At 46.4% G+C, this 19,316-nt stretch overlaps 1 protein-coding gene and 2 long non-coding RNA genes across 6 annotated transcripts in view; 2 read left to right on the top strand and 1 right to left on the bottom strand.

Annotated features, from left to right (window-relative positions):
• Nucleotides 1-4,305, top strand: part of LOC140504509 (uncharacterized) — a 29,262-nt gene extending 24,957 nt beyond the window's left edge. Inside the window, exon 3 of the long non-coding RNA XR_011967134.1 lies at nt 3,608-4,305. This is a non-coding gene — a long non-coding RNA (uncharacterized lncRNA). The remainder of the gene's footprint in view (nt 1-3,607) is intronic.
• Nucleotides 4,306-7,011: 2,706 nt separating this feature from the next.
• LOC140504510 (uncharacterized) lies at nt 7,012-12,433 on the bottom strand. Of its 2 annotated transcripts, XR_011967136.1 has the most exons (4): nt 11,590-12,433; nt 10,387-11,011; nt 8,070-8,206; nt 7,012-7,093 (listed from the first exon to the last, which is right to left on the bottom strand). It is a non-coding gene; the product is annotated as an uncharacterized lncRNA (long non-coding RNA). The 2 variants fall into 2 exon arrangements; XR_011967135.1 differs by having other exon boundaries at nt 8,070-11,011.
• FGR (FGR proto-oncogene, Src family tyrosine kinase) overlaps nt 10,624-19,316 on the top strand; it is a 32,078-nt gene continuing 23,385 nt past the window's right edge. The window contains exon 1 of one of the 3 annotated variants that reach the window (XM_072609526.1): nt 10,624-10,755. In XM_072609526.1, coding sequence (XP_072465627.1) covers nt 10,713-10,755 — 43 coding nt within the window. In that variant the 5' untranslated portion in view covers nt 10,624-10,712. Of the gene's footprint in view, nt 10,756-19,069; nt 19,128-19,316 lie in introns of those variants that run through there. The other 2 variants (XM_072609525.1, XM_072609527.1) reach the window with 2 other exon arrangements.

Genomic DNA, 19,316 nt, shown 5'->3' with positions numbered 1-19,316 from the left:
TTATCCTGTCTATATCCTGTTCATACCTAGCCATTTGTATCTTGTTCCCCCCATTATTTTGTGAACTCCTTGAGGACAGACTGTATTTTTGCCTTACTTTGTATTCCCAGCACTTAGCCCAGTGTCTGGCACATAGTAGGTGCTTAAAAATGCTTATTGACTGACTAACTGATTATAAAGGAGAAGGGGAGTGAGAATCTAGAAAAGAAATTGATGAACATAAAGAGCCAGCATGGCTTCATCAAGACCATGCCAGACTAAGCTTGTTTCATTTTTGGACAGAGCTACTAGTAGATTGGGAGAATGCTATGGACAAATTTTGTCGAGATTTTAGCAAATGATATGACAAAGTTGTTCATGCTCTTCTGGTGGATGAGATGGAGAGAGATGGGCTGGTTAAAGTGCTGTTAGAAAGATACAGAATTGGTTGAATGGCGAGACCTAGAGACAGTGTGGTACAGTGGAAAGAGCCCTGGTTTTGAAGTCATAAGTTCATTATTGTTGTTGTACAGTTGTTTTAGTTGTGTCTGACTCTTCTTGACCCTATCTGGGGTTTTCTTGGCAGAGATACTGCAGTGATTAGCCATGTCCTCCTCCAGCTCATTTTAAAGATGAGGAAACTGAGGCAAACAGGTTAATTGACCTTCCCAGGGTCACACAGCTATTAAGTGTCTGAGGCCTGATTTGAATTCAGGAAGGTGAGTCTTCCTGACTCCAGGCCTGGCACTCTGTCCACTGTGGTACCACCTAGCTGCCTGAAGTCCCTGGATACAGGTTTAAATCCCACCACTGATGTTACCTGTATGACTTTGGGCAAGTCCCTCAGCCTCTGTGGGCCTTGGGTCTCTCATCTGTACAACGAAAGGCTTGGGCTAGATGACCTCTCGGGTTCCTTCCAGATCCAGGAGCCTAATGTTGGGAGGTCTCTAATGGAGTATCCCAAAGATGCTGTTTAAGATTTTCTCGGTGACTTGGATAAAAACACATATGACTTATAGTCCCATCCATTCTATGAACATTCTTTTCCCCTAATAAGACTTAAAACAAAGATCAATACTTTTTTGTCAACTGTCTTGAGCTTCAGCATTCTTGAAATTATTCTTATGGGACAAGGCCACATTTTAGTATTTATTCTTCAGTATTTTCCCTTGTTTCCATAGTCCTTAGAAATGCAGCTGGGGGTTAAAAGGATTTCATCTCTGTAGAAGTTTGAGGGCTCCCAAGACCTGCCAAAGGGGAAACTGAGGCCATCCAGAAAGTGAGGCCAGCAGGCCATGAATTCAGGAATTAGATGAAGCTGTGTGAGAGGTCAAGAGAAAGGGTGAGGTAGAAGACAGGGTGAGATACCGTGTGCTTTCCCAGGACTCGGTTCTTTCTCCTTGACTGTTTTGCGTGGTTTCTCTTTGAGAAAGAATTCCTATCTATCATGGCATCAGACTTTTTCTTTGTGACCAGTCTTCCATTCCTTCTCTTTTGGATGCTGGTTCTGATGCCAGAAAGTCAGGAGAGGGAAAGATGAAGAAATGCTAGTGGTAGAAAATGACTGTCACCTGATACTATTTCTGCCACTACTGTGGCACTGTTTGCAGTAACTGGGACGGGCACTGCAGAGCTGAGGTCTGTCCAGGCAAGGTCCAGAGTGCCAGGGACAATTGTGGAGAGCCAGGAGGACTGTTGGACAAGTAGGGACAAAGACCTTTCTTTTCATGCTGTCCTTGCCTCTCAGTTTCAACTCCAAGGTCCCAGACATGCAATTCCTTTCCCTAATTCTTCTTCCCTTCCCCTAGGAATGGTGAGGATGATCAGAAGGTTTAGGAAAGTGATCAAGACAAACCATTCCTTTAGGAAAGAAATGATTCTTTTCTTTTTTAACTTTGTTATATTTTTAATAAATCTCATAGCCATAAAAAATCAGTTACAAGTTCTAAGTATGAGTGGCCACTTTGCTCCTAGTTCTCCATTATTTCACCTCAGCAACCCATTTGTCCTTATTGGTGAGAATCAGATCAGAATAGTTCTCCTAGTTGGTTCTTCCACCTTTTAAAGATTGAAGTTATCCAGGCAAGTTAAGAAATATGAGCTTCTCTGTTTTTAGCAGAAAGAGAGTTCCAGCAGGTGATGGGATAACTGAGGTTATCCCATCACTTCTATGTCATGCCTTAATGCCAGGCTTAGAATATTTTCCTCAAATGCTGCATCTCTTTCCTATTTCTGTCTAAGTGGTCTGTAGCACACTCCAGTGATAGTATTTGTTCTGATTTTGTCTGATGATCCTCACCTAATTGTTTTGTCACCAAACTTCCCCACTCTGGTTCTTGCATTTCCTCTCACGAATATATCTTCTTAATATATTCTAGTACTTCCTCATGTTTATGTGCAAGCATCTAGACACACACACAACACACATACACATATGCCACACACACACCACACACACACACCACACACACACACACCACATACACACACATGCCACACACACATGCCACACACACCACATACACACACACACACACGGGTGCTTTTATCAGTTCTATACTTTCTGAATAATTATGGCTTCATCCCACCAAGTCTCAGTGATATCTATAAGGTCAAATTTCCCTCTTTGCAAATCTATTATTTGCCTTGCTGGTCACCTATACGCTGAGCCTTTGTGTGCAGTGGTTCTCAAACTTTTTGATCTCAAGATCCCCTTACATTCTTGAAAATTATTAAGGATCCTCCCCTCAAACTTGTCTTCATGTGAGCTATATCTATCAATATTTATCCTTCTAGAAATTAAAATGTCTTAGTAGTATTATGAAAATAGTTCTGACTTTGCAGACCCCCTTAAAGAATGCTGGGGACTCCCAGACCATACTTTGAGAACCAGAGGCACCCATAAACGGAGGCCAACTCATGACCATGATGGGGATAATAATTGACCTACCTCACAAGGTGGTGAGGAAATGAGATAAGGTATGTAGAAGAAACCCTCAAACCACATATGTGGGTTTATACACATATACATTTGTATGTGTATGTGGTTGTTTGGTTGTTTCTCAGTTGTGTCTGACTCTGGATGACCCCATTTGGGGTTTTCTTGGCAGAGATACTGGAGTGCTTTGCCGTTTCCTTCTCTAGCTCATTTTTACAAATGAGGAAACTGAGGCAAACAGGGTAAAGTGACTTGCCCAGGGTCACACAGTTAGTAGAAGTTGGTGAGTGTCTGAGGCCATATTTGAACTCAGGAAGAGGAATCTTCCTGATTCCAGGGTTGGTACTCTATGCACTCACTATACAACCTAGCTGATATGGAGACACACACACACACGCACACAGATATGTGCGTGTGTGTGTGTGTTCTAGTTGTTATTAAAGAAGGTGGTGGCTGGTATTGCCAGCTACAGGCACAGAATCAACTTTGCTTTACTTGTATTCTTTCCCTTTTCCAGAAAAAAAAGGAGAGATAAAAGTGAAATGAGTAGGACAGTTAGCAAGATGCTACTCTCTCACCTGGAGGGTGGGGATGAGGAGAGGAAGGAGCTGTCCAAGGTTTGGTTCATACATTGTCTTAACGGCCATTACTCTCTGCTCTTCCTAATTCTTGCGATATCTCACAATACAGACTGCACCAATGGTCCACAAGAGCCTCAGTGTTGAGTCTATGGCCACTGGATATGCAGAAGGGTGCCCCCAGGCCAGGATGTGCCCCTCTCAGTCCTACAACCTGTCCTCAAGCTTCCTTGCGACTGTCAAGATGGAGGATAAATCTCTTTTCTGACATCCTTCTTCCAGAAGCCTGCAAAGCCAAGCTCAAAGAGACTGCCAAAATGGTGAATTCTGGGATAGAATCTGCTTCACTCTCCTGTCTCCATATCAGCACTGACACCCTGGGCATTACATTCGATTTCATGCACTGTCTCAGTTGAAAATCAACTTGGTAAGATCATTCCAGCATTCTTATCCGAAACTGGAAGCTCCTTTTGTGCTGGAGGCCCTTGCCAAATGACCCTCTTGGTGATCCTCTGAATGGCCCTGCTTGGTTCTGCTGTTAACCCACTGTGGGATCTCGGACAGGCCGTCTCAGTTTCTTTATTTACAAAACGAGGGAGGTGGACTAAAGCAGTGGGATAGAAGTCATATAGAAATAGCTCCTTGCAGTAGCATATTTTGACTTAGAAAATCACAAACTAACATTATGCTGTATTTTATGTATTGTGTTAAACATTTCCCAATTATATTTGAATAGGGTTTGAGCCATACTCTAGAGTTTTGAGGGTTACTTTGATTCCTCTGTACTATAAAGTTCTTCCTATGTCTACCATCCTGTGTTCTAAGGTTTCTTTCTCCCTGATACTCTATGTTTGAAGGCTCCTTTCTCCCTGACACTGTTCTAGGGCTCCTTTCTCCCTGACATTCTATGTTCCAAGGCTCCTTTCTCCCTGACATCCTGTGTTCTAAGGCTGTGATCTCTAAACTTTTTTGGTCTGAACATCCTTAAAAGTACATTTTTTTCTTTCCTGGCAGGTATGCTGAGGGTGGGAAGGCATAATTTTTCCATTGGCCCTTAACAGCTGCTGGTGTGGGTGCCTACATCAGGGTTAGGTTCTAATAGCTGCATCCCATGGCTCAGCTAAGAAGGGGGAATATTGGGAGCTGATGAGAGGGAAGAGATGCCATAGGGGACTGTTGAACTGTAATGATGAAGGGCATTTGGGGCTGTGTTGTAGACAAAGCCTGTGACTGACTACGAGGGGGTAGGGGAATGAGACTCACCTTCTCACTTGCCAGTTTTTTGGTCATGGATCATGCCATTGACCCCAGGGCGAAATGCAATGCCAAGGTCCTCTTTTACCCTGGCACTGCCTGTTTAAAGGCCCCTTTCCATCTTGACATTCTATGTTTCTTTTCCAGCTCTGATTGATGTATGATTCTTTGATCCTATAACCATGTCTAAGTCTTTTTTATAATCCCTGAAGCCCTGTGCTTCCTTAGCACACACTAGTCAGATGCTCAGTGAATGGATGATGATAAATGGAGATTTAGGGGTGGACATGAAACTTTCCCTTATATCTGGGAGCTCCTTGACTGAAAGAATTATTTCATTTTTGTCCTTGTATTTCCAGAACCAAGTAACATACTTGGCACATGTTGTTGTTTAATTATTTCCTTTGTGCCTGACTCTTCACAACCCCCTTTGGGGTTTTCTTGGCAAAGACACTGGAGAGCTTTGCCATTTTCTTCTCCAGCTTATTTGACAAATGAGAAAACTGAGGCAAACAGGGTTAAGTGACTTGTCCAGGGTCACACAGTTAGGAAGTGTCTGAGGCCAAATTAGAACTGAGGAAGAGGAGACTTCCTGACTCCAGGTCAGGCATCCTGTGCACTGTATCTTCTAGCACATAATAGGGACTTAATACTTTCAGGGCAAGGTTAGGAGATTCAGATATATGGGAAAGTTTTATTTTTAAAAAAATGAGCAAAAGAAGAAAAATGAAAGAAAGCCAGTTGTCTCATCACTTTCAAGTAACTAGCCCATTTACTCAGCTCCAGATAGTTGCTGAAAGTTCTGCCAGGCATGGTAATAAGTTTACTATGGTTTACGGGACTAAAGAATGCCAGAGTTTGGCTGAAATCATTGGTTCTCTCTGAGTGAATGAAATGCTGCCCCTGAATTCTTCTCATTTTTTTCAGTCAAATCCTTCTTTATAGATGACAAAAGGGAAATTTCTTCCCATTCCAATTATTACCAGCCTTTGTGACCTTGGACACAGGATCTACATATTTGTGGAAAGAGTTTGGAACTAGATGTTTTCCAGAATCCCTCCTAGTTCTAACATTCTAGACCAGGTTCTCCACCCCTGTTCTAGGCCTGCTGATTCGACTTCCCTTATAATGGATCTCAGTTTCCTCATCTGTTAAATGAAAAGATCTGCCTGCGGAAGGAATCTGTGTCACACCGTCACAATCACGGATATGGTCACGGTCACTACAGGATGGGAACGGAGGCAGCTGTGATGACGCCGCAGGTGTTCTTCATGGAGATGAGGCGGGCACCAGGAGTTCTTGAGTCAGTGAAGCTCTCTACGCAGCACTCCGTGGCTCACCAGCAGCACTTACTTCATCGTTTAGCTTCCGGGCCTACATCAGTCTTCTCCTCAGGAGTGATGTGCATCGCCAGGTGCAGGACGTAGAACAGGGCCCTGGGTCCCAAGGGAAGGGCCAAGCACGAGGTGGGGACCCTGTGTGTAGGTAGACGGTGGTCTGGGTGGTCACAAATAGGGAAAGCACTGGAGCAAAAGAGTGCTCCGGGCGTGGGACTAGATCTGGGCTAGGGATGGGGCTGAAACTGGGGAAGGGTGGGAAGGGGCGAGAATCCCGGGGATGGGGACCAGGAATTAACTTGAGGTCGAGAGGAACGATGGGAAAGATGCATGGATCGGTTGGGGAGTAGGACTTCTTCCTGGGGACGGGAACTAGTCTAAAACAGAGGAGAACTGGACTGGGACTCTCCTGGGGCGGGGCTTGTCTTGCAGGTAGGGCAGATTTTGGAGCCAGGACTGGGTTTAGGGACTTGGCCAGGTGTGGAGGGCGAGGTCTGGGAGGTGCCAGAGACGGGGGTGGGGCCTATGAAGGGCGGAGGGGTGCCAGTTACTGAGCACTGGGCTGATCTGGGGTGGGGAGTGGCTAGAGGCTGGGAGCTGAGCTGATTCTGGTCATGGAGCTGTCTGGGGGTGGTGCTAGAGTCTAATGACTGGCCGCGGTCAGACCCAGAGCCTGCCCTCACCGAAGTGAGGGTCCGAGAACATCCGGTGGGCGTAGAAGGCTAGGGATCCGGGCGAGACGTCCATGTGAGACGGCTATGGGGCAGTACCGGCTTGAGGGCTATGTTCCTGTAGCCGGCCAGGAGGACGGTGGGCTTGGACCCTTTGGCAGGGCACACATGCATTCCGGGGACCCAGGAAGCTGGATATTATTGCCTACCCTTTAGTCTCTTCTCGGCCCCCCACCGTTCACAGCTCCTTGCTGACCCTTTCTTTCTCTAGTCGCACCAAATAGTTCAGAGGAAGCCACAGGTCAAACCACGGGGCCACAAAGGCTTAAGCCAGCCCTAGGTGAGGGAGCATGTTTGGAGGTCACTTTTCTCAAGTTGAAAAGAACTCTCCTAACGCCTCCAAGAACATCCTGTCCCTTCCCCCAGCCCTAGCTTGTCCTCGGCCTCTGGAAAAGAGACTGGCTTTCTCAATGCCCTCCCAAAATCTCAGACAGTTTCTAGGAAACAGGTTACAAAGCACTTTACATAGACTCATTTGAGAACGTACTTCCAAGACTTATTATAAGCCTCAAATGAAATAATACAGGTGAAGAGCTTTGCAAACCTTAAAATGCTATGGAACTGTGAGTTGTTATACACTGGACCTGAAGTCAGGAAGTCAGGAGTTCAAATCCAGCCTCAGATATCTCATGGCTATGTAACTGGTCAAATCACTAAACTTCTCTCACTTTCCTCATCTATAAAATAGGCATGATTAATAACAGTAATAACACTTTTAGGTTGTCTCATTTGATCCTCACAACAACTCTGGGAGGTAAGTGCTATTTGCTATCCCCATTTTATAAATGAAGACTGAGGCAAAGAGGGTTAAGTGACTTGCCCAGGGTCACACAGCCAGTAAGTGTTTGAGGCAGGACTTGGATTCAGGTCTTCCTGACTCTAAGTCCTGTTTATTTATCCACTGGGCCACCACCTAAAATGGGACCAGAACTAGTTGTGTGACTGTGGGCAAGTCACTGAACATCTCTAGCAACCTTGTAAGATTATACGTTATGGGAGGTATCTGGGTCTGGTTTGGTGGCAGGACACATCCTGTGTTCCATACACAAATGAAAACAAAGCTTTAGATCAAGACGGGGGAAAAACTTCATGAAGTTGTGAGTAAAATGATTTGTAAGCTACTAAGTATATACAGTTTAGGGTGTGCTAAAATTTTCACTTTGGCATCTAGATGGCCAAGTGGATGGAGCTGTTGGGCCTGGACTCAGGAAGATTCTTCTTCATGAGTTCAAATCTAGCCTCAGATACTTACTAGCTGTGACCCAGGGCAAATCATTTAGTGTTGGTTGCCTCAGTGTCCTCATCTGTAAGATGAGCGAGGAAATGGCAAACCACTCCAGCGTCTTTGCCAAGAAAGCCCCAAATGGGGTCATGATGAGTCAGTCACATCTGAAACAACAACAAAAAATTACTATGTGTCAGCCATTATGCTAAGTGCTAGGGATAGAAACAAAAAGGAAATAGTTTCTGCTCTCAAGAATCTTATTTTCTAATGGAGAAACAATATCTACATTCATACATGTAAGTAAATACATCACATATACCATGTAATTTCATAGGGAGCATTTGCTATCACAGGGTTCAGGAAAATCTTTGAGCCCCAGGTGATCGGAGATTGCGAGGAAGCTCTGCATTCTAAGAGGCAAAGATGGGAAGGGAGAACATTCTAGGCCTGTGGGAGCTGTGCAAAGGTATTGAGATGGAAGTTAGGAATGTTGTGTACAAGGAAACAGCAAGCAGGCCAGTTTGACTGCTGTGTAAAATATGTGAACGTGAGTCATGTATCAACCTGGAAAGGCAGCCTGGCATCATACTGAAAACGCCTTCAGTAAGAGGCTGTGTGGAGGTTGGATTGAAGAGGATAGAGTCCAGATATAGAGAGGCAAGTTAGGAGGCTACTTCAGTAGTTAGGACAACAGGTGATAAGAGGTGGTTCCAGGATAGGCTAGGGTGGTTATAATATAGGGGGAGAGTAGGGAGAGATGGAGATACTGAGGCTGTAGAATGGACAAGGCTTGACCATTGGTCTGTCTAGAAGAAGATGAAGACTCAAGGCTAGCTCCAAGGTGACAGACTTGAGAGACTGGAAAGATGATAATACCCTCAATAGAAATGGAGAAGTTGGGGAAATGAGTAGGGTCATATCTACTTCTCAAACCTACCCATTTCCCCAACTCCCCTATTATTGAGAGCATTACTGTCCTTCCAATCTCTCAAGTCTGGGGAGAAGATAATGAATTGTGATTGGACATGTTGAGTTTCACATGCCTACAGGTCATCCAATTGAACGTGTACAGAGATTGTTGGTGATGTGGGCCCAGAACCTGGAACAACCACAGCTGGATAGACATATCTGCAGAGAGGAGATAGTAATCCTATAAGGAGGTGGTGAGATTACCAAGACAGAGGGTATAGAGAAAAGAAGAGGGCCCCAGTCAGAGCCTGTAGCAACACGAAGTATAAGAGGTGGTGGGGTGGTGGGGATGATGATGACCATACAGCAAAGGAGGCAGAGAAGAAGCCCACACAGACAGGTGAAGGTAGACCAAAGAAAGCTGTGTCAGAAAAGTTCTGAAAGGAAAGAGTCTGGGTGTGGAGGATGGCCAACGGTGTCTAAAGTTGCAGAGAGGCTACTGTAGTCTTCCCTACCATACTGGTGACCAGAGGCCATAACCCAGTGGTCCCCTCTACCCATGAGGTCCACCTTGGAATTCACCAGCTGAGTGCTGTTCCTCAATGCTGAGGCCACTGCCCCAGGGAATCTCTGAGCCACCTAGAGCACCATGGGTGCCTCCCTCAAACCTCAGACCAGGCCACTAACACCTGCAGGAAACATAAATCCTTGTCCCACCCCTTCTGCCTTGAGGTCCTTTGTCAGCTTGTGACTACATTAAATAACTAAAGCCTCAGGCAGGGCCTCCTGGGGGGGTGGGGGAGGGGACTGGAACAATCCCCTCCCTGTCTGCCACACCCTAGCCCCATCCTTTTCTTTCATTTGTACCTTCCAACCCTCTCCCGTGGGGAAACTGGATTGGCTGAACTCCACTGGGTATAATATAATCCCCAACCTTTGCTGTCCCCTTAAGATCCTGCTGTGGTTATCTATTTTTGACCTATCTCCTCCATTGAGTGGGGAGCTCCTGGGACCAGAGGCTATTAGTCGAGGAGGCTCTCCAAAGGCAGGGACAGATGCTCCCTTCCCCCAGGGTGGATACCTGGCAAAAACCAGGTCAGGCTGACAATTCATTCCCAGTTTCAATATTTGAATATCTGTGTTGCCTAATCCCTGCACAATAAGGGACAGTGTCAGTTAGGTGACCTAGCCCACACACCGCCTCCCTGTGATTCTCTTCCTGTCTCTACCCCTATATAACTCATGTTACTACAGGTAGTAGCTGAACTGGCTCTTGAACCCAGAACCCCTGACTCCAAATCTGGAGCAATTTTGACTACTTTGTGTTGCTTGCCCCATCTGAGTTTAGAGGCAGGAGATCTGTGGGGAGTGAAAAGAGTATGGAATTTGGTGTTAGGAGACCTGAGTTTAAGGCCCAGCTCTGCCATTTTACTACCTATGTGATGTTGGGTAGGATACTTCAGCTTCCTCTCAGAATCTCATCTGGAAGAAGCCAGCTAATCCAAACTATTGTTTGTCCTTCATTTTGAAAAAGCACCAGTTACATATTGAGTGATGTCTTCACTTGCTCATGAATTGGATTTAAGTGAGGAAAAGTTGCACAAAGTCATCAGCCTCACTCTCTTCTTGAGTCATCCAAGTCCAGTGGCAGGAGCGAAGTCAGGATGATTGGTGATAGCCTGAGATGCAGTGGATGACCTTGGCATCTTCAATGTCTGACCAAGCTCTAAGTGCTCCACAGAGCTTGCTTCAGCTGCCTTCATGGTCGGTGGAACAAATTATTCTCATCTGCCCATTCCTCCAGGTAAGTCTTCATAAGCTTGGGGTAGATATCCCCTTAACTTGCTGATAGTTTTTCGGTCTGTCAGGTATCCTCATCCTGGTTTATCCTGTCTGCCAAGGGGATTTTACCAAGGTGTGACCACTGCTCATGCTACAGCTTCTTGGAGTGACAGGTGAGAATTAGGTGAGAGGTGAACATCAAGGGTGGATGAGCAGCCCTCATGCCAGAGGTGCTGGTCCTCCCTGAACACCCCATGTACAAATGCAGAAGGAAGTAACTAAAGAAAGAAGGAAACATGCATTTACTAAGTACCTATTATGTGCCAGGCACCTTACAAATATCTCATTTGATCTTCATAACAACTTGTGCTACTATTACCCCCATTTTATAGTTGGGGAAGTTGAGGCAAAGAGAGGTTATATAACTTGTCCAGGGTCAAACAGCTAATAAGTGTCTGAGGCTGGATTTGAACTTGGTCAGTCTTCCTGACTCCAGGCCCAGTGTTCTGTCCCCTCAGCTACAGAATCAAAGAATCTCAGACCTGTCAGTCCCTAGGTGGCCATCTGGTCCAACTCGTACCTGAACAACAATCTCTCCTACAATACAACTAAGGAGTAGTCATCCAGCCTTTCATTAACAACCTTGAGCGAGGGGGAACCCACCACATCCTGGGGGACTCTGATCTGCTTTGGGTTAGTTCTGTTAGGAAACTCTTTCTGACATCTACTTCTGCATCTTCCAAACTAGTTTTTTTTGGGGTGACCAAGCATAAGAGTTTGGTCATGCCAGTTTCTCTAAGATGCTTTCCTGAACTGAATAAAGATGAGATCCGAGTCTTGGGACCCCTCAGCTCACCTTCTTCCCTTGGCCTGTGTTCAGGTGCTCTTCCTCTTCCCTATGACCTTGGTAGATGGAGCCATTCCATTCTATTCTTGTCTGTCTGCACTCTGCCCAGTGACCTGGCCCTGAGGGAAAGATGAGAACTGGGGGAGGAAGGCCCACTCTTAACCCAAGCCCACTGATTAGAAATAATATACAAGTTTTCAGAGGAAGGGGGTCTGCGGTATAAATGAGAGGTCTCTCTCTCTTCTTGTTTGGGAGTTCCTTAGGGTGGGAAACACAAGTAGGCCCACCATACACATCTGAGGCTAGAGACTGTTCCAAATCAACCCCACAGAGCACAAGTGATCCATTTTCCTGGCTCCCCAGAAGCTCTGAGATGCCCAGCCCTTAGTAACTTCTTTAAAAGGATACATTCACCAGCTCCACCCTTCATCCCCGAGGGCAAGGTGTTCCAGTGAAAGTCAAAGACCTAGAGCAGGGTGGAGGATCCTACTCTGCTATAGGCCCAGTGACAAAGGAAACCAAAGGAGAAGGGGGCAGGACTTGAAAGGAGCCAACTCTCTGCATTAACCAGGAAACATACAGGGCAGTATGACCTCACCTCCCATCTCACCTGCTCCTATCTGAAGTTGAGACCTCCTGGGAAATCTGCCAACTTCTAGCCCTCTGGGTGATGTATCTGGGTGTTGTATGCCCAGAAAGCTCTAGGACAGGGTTGGTAGGGAACAGGAAAATGACCAGAGCTGTTTGAAATCTCTGCCTACCAGACAAAGCAGTTTTAAGGGTGTGGTCTAGGTCCTTTCTTTGCTTTCCTGACCTTCTTCCAGTCTATCTGTTCTGAGATCAAGGATTATGATTTTTCAGAAAATGAAAGGAATAGAGCTGAAAGGAACCTGAGAGACCTTGTTGTTGAAGTCTGATCTCCTCTACAAACATCATCCACCAGTGGTCATCTTGCATCTGTCTGTGGACTTGCAGCAATGTGGAGCTCACTACCCATCAGAACATTCCATCCCATTGTTGGCTGGCTCTGACAGCTAGGAAATTCTTTCGTATATTGATCTTTCCCCAACTAGACTTCTATGTACTCGTTTCAGCTCTGCTCACTAGGTTCTAGACTGATCTTATGGGCAAAAGCAAGTCAAGTCATTTGCTATGATTCCTGAGCTAGAGCTACTGTATCAGTAGATCCTGACTCTCCAAGGTCAGGCCATAAGACCAGATGCCTAGAGAATCAAGCCAGAGATGCTCCTCACTTATCACCTCCATTCTCAGTAAGGACCAAAACCTAACAAAGCAAAGTATGCTCTTACAAGTACCCAAGGACACAATTCTATTGGGGATGACCAACAGTCATCTAGTCCTAATTGAACATTTGCTGCATATCCAATCATGTATTTGGGACCTGTAGGAAGACAGAAGAGGGAGAAGCAATGGTTTCCCATCTTTAGGGAGTTTAGACAAGATAAAGAATCATAAATTGTCACAAATTTCTGGAACAGGCCTTAGCACCTAGAATAGTAGAGCTTAGAAGGGGCCCTAGAAAATGCTGTAGTATGTCAAAGTTGGGAAGAGCCTTAGAACATATAGACTGCTGGAGCTAAAATAGGCCTTAGCTTATGGAAAGAGTTGGGTAGTGCCCAAGAACATAGAATGTGAGAGCTGGGAAGTTCCTTAGAAGATAGAAAGTCTCTAACCTTAGAAGAATCTTTAGAACTTAGGATGTCAGAGCTGGGAGGGCCCTTAGAACAGAACATCAGAGTTTAAAGGACCCCTAGAGATCAAATCCAATTCTCTCAAGGGGAAACTGAAGCCTGGAGAAGGGAGGGGACTTGTCCAAGGTCTCAAAATAAGTTAGCAACAGAGCCAGGACCAGATCTTGTGATCCCCAGTCTGGTATTTGTACTACTCGACCTTCAGTCTCTTGGAACCAATATTAATGCAGGCAGGCAGTCCAGTGAGAGAGACACAGACAGTAAGCTTTGCTGCAGGCCTGCAGAGAGTGGAGAGGCCCTGAAACACGTGGGAAGGATTAAATAGTGAGGGGGAGGAGGACATGCGATGCAGGGAGAGCTCTCTGAGGAAGGGTTTAGGGTCAGAAATGGGGACAGGCACAGGGCACTCTGCCGACTGGGAGGAGCCCAGTGAGTGGTAAGTATGAGAGGACATAGGATCCTAGAACCAGGAGGCTTGAGCTGAGAGGTACCTTCCAAGCCATCTACTCGAACCTTCTCCATTTATAGGTGAAGAAATTGAGGCCCAGGAAGGTTTGTAAGTGCCTGAGAATATACTTGAACCTGGGGCTTTTTACTTTCTATCGCAGATCATGTGAGTTGTTTCCTACCCTGTGTAATACTGAGCATTCTCTGAATTCAGAGCTGGAAGGGATTCAAAGAGAAGATATGGCCCCTGCTAAATGGAGAAGAGCCCCAGGCTGAGGGGGGGAGAGATATTCTCTGAAGCCAGACATATCGTCCCTTCCTGTCCCTTTGGGGTATCTCCCCTGACCACTTCCCCTGTTTGAGTTTTACTTTTGGTTTTTGATCTAAGGAGTTCAGAAAACCCCCCACAAGTATGCATCCGTTGGTGGTGGGAGATTACAAGTTGTTTTGAGAACTGGGAGATTTAAACAGTAATAACCAAGGCTCCAATAACTTCCATGGACCTTGCAATCAGACCTTCACCCACCAGCCCCCAGACTTAAGGAAAGGAGCAAAACAGTCTCCACTCCCCCACGGACAAGGCTCCAGGTGACCTCCCTGGGTCCATCTCCCAATGCTGCTCTGCAGGATGAGCCCTCAGCTCCTCTGCTCCAGCATCACTTCCCCTTCTTTCCTTTGGTGTCTCCCTACTCTCCTTTTCCTCTCTAAATGTTCCCATGCTCTAGTATTCTATCTCCTTGAGGCAGCTTGACCTGATCACCTTGGTGCTTGGTGATCTCATTGTCCTCTGAGTTCCCATGGCACTGTGTGGACAGTTAACACCATTCTCTGTTTCCTGCGTGTGTCAGCCTCACAGGCCAGACTGAAACAGAAAATGAGGTCTGTGCCACCTCATAGAACACAGAATGTCAGAGCCGGGAGGAACTTTAGAACATAGAATGTCGGAACTTGGAGGGCCCTTAGATAATACAGAATGTCAGGGCTGGGAGGGGCCTCAGAGCTAAGAATGCTAGAGTAAGGAGAGGTCTCAGAGACTGCTTAGTCAGAGCTTTCATTTTCCAGAGCAGGAATCTGAGACTGAAAGAAGGGAAATGACTTACCCAGGGTAAACAGGAAAGGAAGACTGTGTAGGTGGCCCACTTGATTAAGAAGCCTTAGAATTGACCCAGTTCCTCAGCTGCATAGGCCCTGCCCATATCTCCCAATGATCTCTCCCGGGTTCTCCCACCTTCAGAAGCTGCAGGTAATGAGCAATTCCCTTTACCACTCTCTCTGTCCTTCCTCACCAACCCCACCAGTGAGGAGGATGATGGGGAGCTGCCTTTTATGAGGCCCACTGCCCATCTTTCATTAGGCCCTTGGTGATTTTTTTTGTATTTCCTGGGGTGTAAGCCTCAGGTCCCAATATCAGTCCTGAATTAGAAAGCAGAAGGCCTGGGTTCTAGTACTGACATTGACACTAACTTACCTAAATGGTCTTGGCCCTGCAATGGATAGAACGTTGGACCCAGATCTTGGAAAATCTGAGTTCAAATCCAGCCTCAGACACTTACTAGCCAGGTGACCCTGAGGAAGTTACTTAACCTGTCTGCCTCAGTTTCCTGAACTATAAAATGAGAATAATAAAACACCCTCTTCATAGAGTTGTTATAAGGATCAGACAATGCAGTAGAAGCTCAGTAAACATTTTTTTCCTTCCTTCCCACCACAACTTGTTTAGTTTTCCCCAGTAAAGGGGCATTTATTTTGCTTTCAGTTTTTTGCTATATCCCTGTCCATGTTCCACTCCTCTCCCAAACAGCCAATGTTTACAGACACTCCTATAAGGATAGGGACCTAATTGTTTCCCCAACCTCTAATCTATCTCCCTCCATTCCAGATCAGTGCTTTAGGCTAAATGATCCTCTCTAGTACCCTGCTCAGAAAGCTTCCATGGCTCCCTATTGCCTAACAGTGTTTAACAGAGTCATCATCGTAATAGCTTCTTCTATTTCCATGCTACTTTAAGATTTGCAAGCATTTTCCTCACAACAGCCCCGAAGATAGACAAGAGGAGTGCTATTATTTTCATTTTCCACTCAGTGACAGGAAGTGATTTGTCACAAATCACAGGGCAGAGAAAGGGTTTGAACCCTGGTCTTCTGCCTCTGAGTCCTTTCCACTATACAACATGCCCTTCCTTAGCCTGTCATTCAGTCCTCTACCATGGGACTCCTGTCTCCCTTTGCAGCACCCATTTCACAGCATAGACCTATGTGTACAAATACACCAACATATCTGTACATGGAAGCCCATATTTTTACACATACATTAAAACAATCCCCTAAACACATACCACACACAAATATACCCCAATACAAAACGTTACCTGCTCTAGAACTTAGAATCTTAGAGCATTTTACAGGGCATGAAGAAGTTAAATGACTTATGCAGGGTCACACAGTCAGGCTATATCAGAAGCAGGATTTGAACCCAGATTTTTCCAGCTGTGATGCTGGCTCTTTGCTCATTACACCACCTTCCTCTCTGGCTCTGTGATTACAAATACAAAAAGAGAAGAGTTCCTCTCCTGAAGGGGTTGCCATTCTACTTGGGGAGGGTAAAGTAAGCCATGTGTATTGTCATTCAATCGCATCTGACTCTTTGTATCTCCATTTGGGATTTTCTTGGCAAAGATACTGGAGCGGTTTGCCATTTCCTTCTCCAGTTCATTTTACAGATGAGGAAACTGAGGCAAACAAAGTGAAGTACTTGCCTTGGGTCACACAGTTAGTGAATATCTGAAGTCACATTTGAACTCAGGTCTTTCTGAATCCAGGCCCAGTGCTCTACCCATTGAGCTATCTAGCTGCCTAAGTCATATGTATTGGGGCAGCTAGGTGGTACAGTGGATAGAGCACTAGTGCGAGAGTCAGGAGGACCTGAGTTGAAATGTCACCTCAGACACTTGACACTCACTAACTGTGTGACCTTGGGTAAGTCATTTAACCCCAATTGCCTCATCCTGGGTCATCTCTAGTCATCCTGATGAATATCTGGTCACTGGATTCAGATGGCTCTGGAGAAGTGAGGCTGGTGACCTGCACAGCCCTCCCTCACTCAAAACAAAGTCAAGTGCATGTCATGTTATTATTTCTCTGGTGGCATGGTCTTCTTCAGCAATGAAGGATGAACACACCTATATGGATTTTGTGGTTGTCGTTCATCCTTCCTTCTTGAAGAGAACCAGTGACATCAAGGAGGGCAATATCTTGTCTTTTGAGTAAATTGGTTTTAAGGGAGGCAGGGCTGTGCAAAGTTATCAGCCTCACTCTGTCCTCCAGAGTCACTGGAGTCCAGTGGCAAGACATAAGTCAAGATGACTGGCGATGGCCCAGCTGTATAGGGATAAGAAAACACAAAAATATATGCAAAATCAATTTTGAAATACGAAGGAAGAGGGAGGATGCTAACACCTGAGGGAATCTGGGAATGCCTGGTACAGGAGGGGTTACCTGAGCTGAACCTTGAGGGGAGCCAGGCATTCCAAGAGGGGGAGGTGAGGGAGGTGAGGAAGGTGAGGGAAGTGAAGGGGAGCCTTCAGGCACAGGGGACAGGCTGTGCCAAACTGCAGCCAAGTGTATTGTTTTTGGAGAAATGCAACTAGGCCAGCTTGAATGATTGGATGGAATGTAGAATGAATGAGGGGGAGTGATGTGTAATCCTCCTGGAAAGGTAGGCTGGAGCCAGACTGTGAAAGGCTTTGGATGCCAAACAGGAGGGGCTGAATCTTATCCTAAAAGCAATAGGGACACACTGGAGCTTTTTGCACAGGGAAGCAACATGGTCAGACTTGTGTTTTAGGAATACCAATTAGGTAGCTTTTTGGAGGAGAGATTGGAGAGAGGAGAGCCTGGATGCAGGGAGACTGACAAATCAGGAAGCTAGTGCACTGCTCCAGGTGAAACAGAATGAGGCACTCCACTGTGTGAGTGCATAATGGAGGGCAGATTTGGGCGCTATGGAAGAAGGAAAAGAGATGAGATCTGACAGTTTACTGGACTGAGGATGCTGTGAGAAAGCAAAGAATTGAGGATGACCCCTACTTTATTAATCCAAGTGACCATAAGTCCAGTGATGCCCCTGCCAGAAATAGGGAAGTCACACACGCAAGCACGTATGTACACACACACAGCAGTATAGTTCATCAGTCAATCAGCATTTATTCAGTATTTATTGTGTGCCAAGTCATGTGTTGAATACTGGGGATGCCCCCCTGCCAATCTTTGCTCTCAAGGAGTTCATAGGAGAAGACAAATTGGGGGGTAATCTTGGAAGGAAGGCACTAAGATTAAGGAGGAAAGGGAAAGATTTCTTACAGAAGATGAGGTTTAAAGGAAGCCAGGAGGCAGAGGTGAGGAGAGGCAGCTTGTTCCAGGTATAGGAGGACAGCCAGTGCAAACCTTGTCAGGTGTGAGTGACAGTGTCAGGTTGAGGGACATTAAGGAGGCCAGGGTCATCAAATTTCACTGGCTCATCATCCTAAGGGGTGTTGGGAGGTGAATTGGGGGCCATACCTAGGAGGTGAAACGAGAATGACCAATCAACCCAAGGAGGATCTAGGGAGAAGCAAACATCCTTTTGGCCCCCTTTTCAGGATGGGAGGAGGAGGAAGGAGAGAAGGCCCTCACCTTAGGTAAGCCAGCCCCCATCATGATAATAGAAGCATACATCTAGACTTGGAAAGAACCTCAACAGCCATCTAGTTCAAAGCCCTCATTTGATAAATGAGGAAACTGAGACCCAGAAAGGCAAAGTCACTCGCCTAAGAGCACATACTGCCTCTGTATAGACTTGAATAGCAGAGTTGAGATTGGAACTCAGGTCTTCCGAGGCCGGATTCAACCAGATTCAGTGTTCTTCTCATAACACCACGATTCCTCTCAGTCTGTCTCCTGGGTTCTTCTCTGCACCCTTGAAGGTTCACTGGATAAGTGTGGGTTCTGGGTTGTGCTCTATGGTTGGGGTAGAATGGGAGGTGGAGTCTGAGTTGGCTGGGAGGGTGGGAGTTGGGGGCAGTGATATTCGCCTCCCATGACCTCTCTGCAGTCTGGGGGTGGCAGGATGTGATGGGAGTCAGGTCAACGACGCTACCCCCAGCCCTCCCAGCCTCAAAAGCCTCGAACCGATCACCCCAAGTCTCCAGGGCTAAGGAGAGGAGTGACTGAAAGTTCCCTTGCGGTTGCAGCTGGAGAAGTTGGTCTGTTTCCTCTCTCGTAGAGCCCAGAGGGAGAAGGGAGGGTGGGGGACAGCTGAGGTCAGAACAACCCCTCCCCTCTCGGGCCAGCCTGCTCAGCCTAGGGGCTGTGGAGTTCCCTGGCTCCAGCGGGACCCAGCCAAAGGAACAAGGTACAGGCGTCGGTTGGGTGCACTTGGCAGTCTTGTAGAGGAACTCTGCCCACTGCCCTCAGGCTGAGCTCTGGGCATGCCTGAGGAACCAGAGACAGCTCCCAGAGACTTGGGGCTGAAACAAGGAGAGAAGAACTGGAGGGGGCAATGTTGGGGGAGGGGGTCAAGAAAGAGGGCATTGGGGAGGCA

This window comes from Notamacropus eugenii, chromosome 5, assembly GCF_028372415.1.
Source record: "Notamacropus eugenii isolate mMacEug1 chromosome 5, mMacEug1.pri_v2, whole genome shotgun sequence".
NCBI lineage: Eukaryota > Metazoa > Chordata > Mammalia > Diprotodontia > Macropodidae > Notamacropus > Notamacropus eugenii.
This window is presented reverse-complemented; position numbering and strand designations above follow the sequence as displayed.